Source organism: Lagenorhynchus albirostris, chromosome 3 (assembly GCF_949774975.1).
Source record: "Lagenorhynchus albirostris chromosome 3, mLagAlb1.1, whole genome shotgun sequence".
NCBI lineage: Eukaryota > Metazoa > Chordata > Mammalia > Artiodactyla > Delphinidae > Lagenorhynchus > Lagenorhynchus albirostris.
In genome coordinates, this window is record NC_083097.1 from 162375393 (window position 1) to 162383137 (window position 7745).

At 53.5% G+C, this 7745-nt stretch overlaps 1 protein-coding gene across 1 annotated transcript; it reads left to right on the plus strand.

Annotated features, from left to right (window-relative positions):
* The first annotated feature begins 63 nt into the window (after nucleotides 1–63).
* C3H19orf53 (chromosome 3 C19orf53 homolog) lies at nucleotides 64–3191 on the plus strand. The gene is made up of 3 exons (XM_060144990.1): nucleotides 64–298; nucleotides 376–431; nucleotides 2745–3191. The coding sequence occupies exons 1-3, from the start codon at nucleotides 202–204 to the stop codon at nucleotides 2886–2888; spliced, it is 297 nt and encodes a 98-aa protein (XP_060000973.1). The 5' UTR covers nucleotides 64–201; the 3' UTR covers nucleotides 2889–3191.
* The last annotated feature ends 4554 nt before the right edge of the window (nucleotides 3192–7745 follow it).

Consider the following 7745-nt stretch of genomic DNA (forward strand, 5'->3'; position numbering starts at 1 on the left):
GCTTATCATTATAACCTTTACTTCGAAATTTTTGCGCAATGCTGGCTATCATCGACCGTCGTGGGTAGTGGTCACTTTAACTCTTTGCCACGTTGTATCCCGTGAGCCATTCCGCCCTCCGGCCCCACTGTATCCCATCGTGCCCTGCGTTTTTCGTCTGCGACCTCCCACAGCCCCGCCTCTTCCGGTGCATGACTGATCATGGCGCAGGGGCAGCGCAAGTTCCAGGCGAGGAAACCAGCGAAGCGCAAGACAGCGGCGACAGCCTCGGAGCGGAACCGGGGCCCGAGGAAGGGCGGTGAGGAGCGGGCCGGGGACTGGGGGGCGAGGTGGGCCCGAGGTTCTCCGGCCTCACGAAATCGCATCTCTCCCCAGGTCTCGTTATCGCACCCAAGAAGGCACGCATCGTGCAACAGCAAAAGCTTAAGAAGGTGAGTTCGAGCGTGTGAGAGGCCCGGGATGGAGAACTCCCAGTGCTGTGAGCTTCAGTTTCCTCCCTTGTGCAGTGGGTACGGAAACATTACCTCCCAATCAGTGAGATTCCTAAACCCACGAGTGGCGCGCAAAATGTGTTCGGCACACACCGGCAGCTTTCGCTGAAATTGTCCTCGTTAATAGACCCCGAGAGGGAAGGCAGCCTGGGAAAGGGGTGGAAAACCCCAGCTTTGCAAGAAGACAGTGCTGGGAGCAAAGCGCAGTTCCATCGACAGCTAGTATATCTTCACCCTGAGCTTCTTAAAAGAAGAAATGGTTGTAGTGATAGCACTTTTCTTCTAGAGTTGTAAGGATTCAATGCCATAGGACACCTGTAAATCCCTGAGAACAGCACAGGGCTGAAATAAACGTTTTTGTGGTTGTTTTTAAGTGTAGCTTTTTCGTGTGCGGGTGAATAGGGTTGATCTTATAAAGAAGTTGCAAAGAGATTTTTGTTAAGGTTGCAAAGAGAAGTTACAAAGAGAGCTGGTGGAGGCAGACCTGAATTCTAATTGTACAACACACACTAACTCACCCTATAATCTTGAGCAAATTGTTTAGAGCCTCAGTTTTTTGTTTTTTGTTTTGGCTGCGCTACACAGCTTTCGGTAGTTCCCCGACCAGGGATTGAACCCCGTGCCCCCTGCAGTGGAAGATGGTATCTTAACCACTAGATCGCCAGAGCCTCAGTTTTCTTAGACTGGGAACCCAGCAACCTGCTTACCTCCATGTCTCAGCCGGAGGGGGAAAGTGTCTCGTGAGCGTCTCAAGCTCAGTATGTCTAGAACCAGGGTCCTGGTCCTACCCCCACTGTGCTCCCCAACTCCACCATGATCCTGCCACAGTCTCTCCTTCCAGATACTCGGGATTCTCCCTTTCTCTCACATACAGGTTGGATCTCGTCCTTTTTGCCTTCAGGATTAATCTAGATTCCACCCACTTCCCACCTCTCTGACCCCCCAACCTGGTCCCATCCCATCATCTCCCACCTGGACCAGGGCAGTCACATCCTCCCAGATCTCTTGGCCCCGCCATTCCCCATAGCAGCCAGAGGGCACCTGTGAGCACCTGAATCAGGGCACTTCCATTCTCTGCTCAGAACGCTCGGTGGCTCCCACCTCACTCAGGAAGAGCCCAGGTTCTCCCCACAGCCCACAGGACCCGGCACACTCTACTCCTGTCTTTTCCCTGCCCTCACCTCCTCCCTCTCTCCCTCCAGCCTCACTGGCCCCATAACTGCTCCTTGCCCCACCTCAGAACTTTTGCACTAGCTGTTTCCTCCACCTGGATTCTTCTCCCAGAAATCTGCACGGCTTCCTTCCTCCCAGTCAAGTCTGCAAGCGTTGCTTCTGAGCAGCTATCCCTGATGGCAACCCCACCCCATCCCTCACTCATCATCCCTTGTATTCTTTTCTCCATAGCAGCACTTGTCATCTGTTATCATTCAGTAGTTAACCAGAGGGACTTTCACTGGCGGTCCAGTAGTTAAGACTCTGCGCTTCCACTGCAGGGGGCGCCAGTTCCAGTTCCGATCCCTGGTTGGGGAACAAAGATCCCGCATGCCACTGGGCGTGGCCGAAGGAAAAAAAAAAAAACAGTTTACCAGAATTTGTCACTGACAGCTGTGTTGTCCACACGCACTGAATGTCAGCTTCATGAGGGCAGAGGTTTTTCTGTGTCTTTGCTGTTGTTTCCCTTGCGCCCAGGCGTGTGGTGACAGTCATGGTTGTCATGGTCATTGGAACTCACAGGTAGGGCAAGGGAGCAGTTTAGGTAATATGATTAAACTACCAGTTTTGGACCCAAACACTTGGGTTCTGATTCCTGTGCCTTTACTTGCCTGCACCTCTATTTCTCAGAGCCCCAGTTCACCATTAGCAAAGCAGAGACAAGGGGAGGCTGCCCGCCTGGAGGCTGAGGCTGGAGACTCTGGGCGTGCTGGGTTCCAATCTCCCATCACTCACATGATTTGGGAATCCTGGGCAAGTGCCTCCTCACTACATGTGCCTCAGTTTCCCCAGCTGTAAAGTGGAAATGGGCAGAGGTTTAGAAGCTGAGATCCAGAGATGAGAAGGGGTTTTTCGGTGTGCAATGTTCCCAGGGTATGGGGCAGAAGCAGGACTTAACCCCCAGCCACCAGACTCTCAGGTGTTGTTTCGGGGGGAGTTGCTGATCCAGCCCCTTGTGAGCTCACAGGAGAAAGGGCAGCAGACCAGGCCCTCCCTCCCACCTCAGGTCCCAGTCTGATTGTGCCATGGTTGCTCCCTCAGAACCTGGAGGTCGGGATCCGGAAGAAGATCGAACATGATGTGCTGATGAAAGCCAGCACCAGCCTGCCCAAGAAGCTGGCGCTGTTGAAGGCCCCCACCAAAAAGAAGGCAGCAGCGCCCGCCTCCACCAAGACGCCTTCCTAAGGATGCACCCCAGCAGAGGCCATCGCCGCAGCCCTGTCTGTGCTCAGACCTGTGCAGGGAGGAGAGGCCGTGCTCCCCAGAGCCTTGGGTTGCGCCTCAAACTTTACTGGGGGCCTGGCCCGTGAGCAGGTGATCAGCAGGTCAGAAGTGCACGGGCTGGCTTCCCAGCGTGTCAAGGCCAGGCCAAGCGCAGGCCAAGGCCAGGAGGATGCCTTCACCAACTTCCTGTGTCCCCCTCCCCCTCCCCACATCCTGTCTCCACTGGTTTAACCCAGAGCAATAAACCTGACTTTGTCATTCCTCCCACGGTCACATGCTCCTGTGAGCGGGACGTGCTGGGGCCTGCGGCCAGGTGCCCCGACCAGGTCATCCCCAGCAGTTTCCACAGGAGACTAGCCACGTGCCAGGGAAGGACGAATGGGCTTCTGCACCTCCAGCCTGGGAACCGGGGGAGAGTGTTCTTTCCTCCTGCCTTGGGTGACTCACCTACATACCCTCCACGGACATGCCTGTGTCACCCCCTCTGCCGGGGACCGGCCAGGCAGCCTAGTGAGTCACTTTCCCATCTGCAGGACAGGTACTGACACCACCTTGTAGAGTCAAAATGCCGATTAAACCAGAATGTGCTTATAGACTTCTCAGTGCCACCTTGATCTTTAAAAAAAGTCATAAGTCATAACAGCAAGGATGAAGCACTGCCTGTGGCCCAGGCCCTGCTCTGGCGCTTTCTACACATCACCTCAGTCCTCATGATGCCCAGGTCAGGTCACATTAACATTCCAGAGCAGGGAATTGACCCCGGCACTGGCAGAGCCCCAGTACGTGTTCTCGGCTGCCCATCTGCTGCCTCTCTTAACAGACCAAGTTTCTGTTCTGTTCCATCCTGGGCTCCCCTCCCCTAAAACGTCTGTGCCTGTGGGATCAGCTGAGCCACTGTCTTTGGAGGGAGGTGGGAGTGCCCCAGAGGTGGGTGACTGAACTCCCAACATCTTTCTTAAAAGCAAGGGACAGACACTGGAAAACAGTTTGGTGGCTCCTCGGTAAGTTCAGGCTGGAGTTACCACGTGACCCAGCCGTTGCCCACCAGGCACACACCCCAAGGGATCGAACACAGACTCAGTATCTCGTACACGTATGTTCACAGCAGCACTGGTCATGGTCACCCAAAGGTGGTAGCAACCCAGGTGCTGCCCACAGATGACTGGATAAGCAAAGTGTAGTTTATCCACAGGATGGAATATTATTCAGCCATAAAACAGAACGATACAGTTCACCATGGGTGAACTTGGAAAACATTCTGAAAGAAGCCAGACACAAAAGGCCACATAATGTGTGATTCCATTCATGTGAAATGTCCGGAAGAGGCAAAGCCATAGCGACGGTGGTTCCCTATGGGGTGCCAGGAACTGGGGGAAGGGCAGTGGGGAGTGACAGCAGATGGGTATGGGGTCATCTCTGGGAGGTGATAAGGTTTTGAAACTAGATAAAGTTGGTGGTTGCAAATGTTGTGAAGGTGCTAACTGCCACTGAATTATACCCTTCTAAATGGTGACTTTTCCATGTGAGTTTTAACCCCCGGAAAAGGCAGGAAGGGTAATTTCACATGCAAAAAAAAAAAAAATCCTGATTTACATCTCAAAAACACAGGAATTGTGGCAACAGAGCCCTAATTTGATGGCGAGACTTCACAGTTTGGAGTTGTCTGGGGCCCGGGGCTCAGGGTTTCTGTTAGGGGGAGGAGAGGGGCGGAGGATGGGGCCCAGGCCCGGGACCGGAGGGCAGGGCTGCCGCTTGGCTCTGTGATGCCCGGAGTCTACCGTTCCTTGAGCCCCACATACAGGACCTGGACCCTCCTGCCATCTGCCCACCTCACAGCAGTCTCTCCCCTAAGCAGACAGCGAGTGACTTCTGCCCTTTGATATGGAGTCGCTTTGCACGTTGGGCATCTATGTGCGCCTACTGCATGCCAACCTCTGGGCTAGGTAGAGCTGAGAACTGACATTCTAGTGGGGAGAACAAAGCAAGGAAGCCCCAGGCCACCCCCTCCAGACCCCCGCCTCCACCCAGTCCTGCCCCCTGGCCTTTTTCACCTCCTGTTCCTTCCCCCTCCCAGGTGCCCCCTGCTCCTGGAAGGGGTCAGTCTGTGCCACTCTCATCCGTTCTCTACTCTGCATCTTTGTTGTGTCTCCAGCACCTGGAACAGCGCACAATAGTTGCTCCAGGAACAGGTGTTTGTTGAATGAAGGAAGGAAGGAATTGTTTCTTTCTGCAAGGAACATGTTGCGTCTCTGTAAATCAGTTCTGACCATTCAAAGCGTCATCGCTATACAACACGTCCTTCCCTTCCGGGTTAGCTGGTTCGTAACAGCGTCTTTGAACTATTTCACACCATGAATTGTAAGCAACTGATAGCAATACAGAACCACTCTTATCTGCTCATTCTGGCCCACGCAGCTGAGGTTCCATTGACAGCCCTCCTCCCCTGTGGAAAAACCAATTTGCCTCCATTCGCACATTTATTTACTCAAATAGTCTGATCTGTTGTAAAAGTGCCCGTTTTCCGGACTCTCTTTTGAACCTCCTGTAACATCTGCCTGGTTCCCACAGGAGTTCAATACAAAAAATCTTAACACGTGTTCGTCTCTATTTGTCGGTGAGAGCCTTGACTGCACCCGCTTTTGAAAATTATCTTTTAACCTTTCTATCTGGAATCTCGAAAGGGTGAGGGGTGGGACCGGCTGGGCTCTGGGCGCCATCTGGCGCTTCCCTCAGCCACCAGGAGGCGCCTCCAACCCGGGCCAAGCCCACTGCCGCTGGCGGCGCCCGGGCTGGCCAAGGGCTCCTGTAAACTGGCTCCCTTTGTCCCTCTGACGCCAGCCCCTTTGAGGGGGACCCCAGGGGTGAGGAAAGGCATTCAGGTGTGACAGGTTTCGGATCTGGAATGTCAACCCACCTGTTCCCTCTTCACCCCACTCCCTCGGCCTCCCCAAACAGCCTCACTTTCCCACCACCTACACCTTCCACCCCATCACTGACCTGGGTGACTTTTCCCTCCCATGCTAGGTCCATCCTAGCATGTGGGTCCTGCCCACAAATCCCCCATTAGTGTCGCAGCCAAGAGCCCCAGACTTTGGGAAATCCCTACACCTCTTGTTCTCTTCAGCAAGTCCCTTTCTGAGCCTCAGTTTCTTCATCTGTTAAATGGAGACCCTAACACCCCTCCCTGAGTGTGGAAATGTGGGGAACCTGAAGACTGTGACAGCTGCCTTTGTTTTCCTGGACGGGGAGGGAAGCCCAGTTCCAGCCACTCAGCCTGTCTACTCCCTGCCTTTTCCCCTGCCCCTCCCCACTCCCCAGGGCCAGGGCAGTCATTAAATGTTGCTTTTCAGACAATTATTCCTGCTCAAGCCTTTTCCTCTCCTGCCTCCACCTTCCCCCTCTGCCTGGAATGCCCATTTTTCCTGGCAGGGCCCTGACTCTCTGCCCATGAACTTGTGTTCCAAAAGGGAAGAGAAGAAATGTAAGAAGCAAATCTTGCCAGCTGGGCAGCCCAGAGGGGCTGCATGGGGACCAGGAAGTAAAACTGCCCTGGCTGGTTTCCTGCCTGAGTTAACAGGGGCATTGGGGTGCTTCAGGGGGGTCGGCAGAGGGAGGGACCCTCAGAATATTAGGATGGGGTGGCACAGAACTGGGGGTGGGGGGCCCGTGGGCCCCCTCATCCCAGCCTTCAGAGTCACCCTGTTTCTCATGGGTCTTGATGTCAGTACACATGTGGGTTTGGGGTCAGGAGCTGTGGATGCCTAGACAGTGAGCTCACAGTGGCAGGCGGGATAACTGTGGTTCCATTTTCCTGAGGCCCAAACTCACTGGCTACACTGAGAAGGGAGGACTTGCGGGTAGCTAGAACACCCCTTGCAACGTCACCCTTCCTAAAAGTGTTGCTAGGAAGAGGGTAGGCGTGAAACAGTCTTGGAGACTTCATCCTGGAGGCAACCCCCATTTTCCCAAGGGCCTTTCTGACTTCTCACATTCTCCAGGGATTGCTGTGTGGCCTTGGGCAACTTTCTGACCCTCTCTGGGCCTCATTGCCCTCATCTGTAAAATCAGAGGAACGGAATAGAATGTTGGTGTTTCCCAAACTGTGCATTTGATCCCCAGCCAATGTGACAAGACCAGCCCACCCACCAGGGCTTGAATGCTGGCCCTACCCTTTCCTGCTGTGGACCTAGGTTAAGTCACCTGACCTTTCCGTGCCTCAGTTTTCTCATCCATGAGATGGGGATGATGAAAATATTAGTATCTCTTGTGAGAGAATAAAATAAAACATCCTCACCCTGTGATGTCCCATTCTCTTTCCTCCCATACATTCTGTTCCACTGGCCTGGAGTGCCTTTTCTGATTCAGCATCTCAGGACATCCACTGAAGCATCCTCAGGGACAAGGGCCAGCCACATACTAAATGCTGAAGGGGGCTGCTTGGAAAACCTGGACCCTGGGTCCTGTTTGCTAGGGGAGCACCTGAAAGACTTGTTTCACTGGTGTTCTCCCTGCTTTTCTCCCCACCCATTTCTCCTTCCCCATAAATCTATCTTTGCCTCAAATCCTTGCAGGAAAGACATGCTCTAATAAGTCTAAGGCTTCCCAGTCAGGCAAGAACTCCACCTCTCTAAGCCTCAGTTTCCTCATATGAGACATGGAGATGACATCCCCATTTCGCAGCACTGTTGGAAGGCTTACGTTTGATAATGTGTCTGAACAGCTAGAGCACCACATAAGCAATCAGTACATTATTATTATTGTTGTTTCATTGTTGTCATTGTGGTCAGCTGTGGTTTCTCAAGACCACTGCTGTCCCAT

Bases quoted from the DNA above. Each gene is read 5' to 3' on its own strand.
- C3H19orf53 (XM_060144990.1), top strand. From the start codon at position 202: ATGGCGCAGGGGCAGCGCAAGTTCCAGGCGAGGAAACCAGCGAAGCGC. The intron at 299-375 runs GTGAGGAGCGGG...ATCTCTCCCCAG, and splicing joins CCGGGGCCCGAGGAAGGGCG to GTCTCGTTATCGCACCCAAG. The intron at 432-2,744 runs GTGAGTTCGAGC...TTGCTCCCTCAG, and splicing joins AACAGCAAAAGCTTAAGAAG to AACCTGGAGGTCGGGATCCG.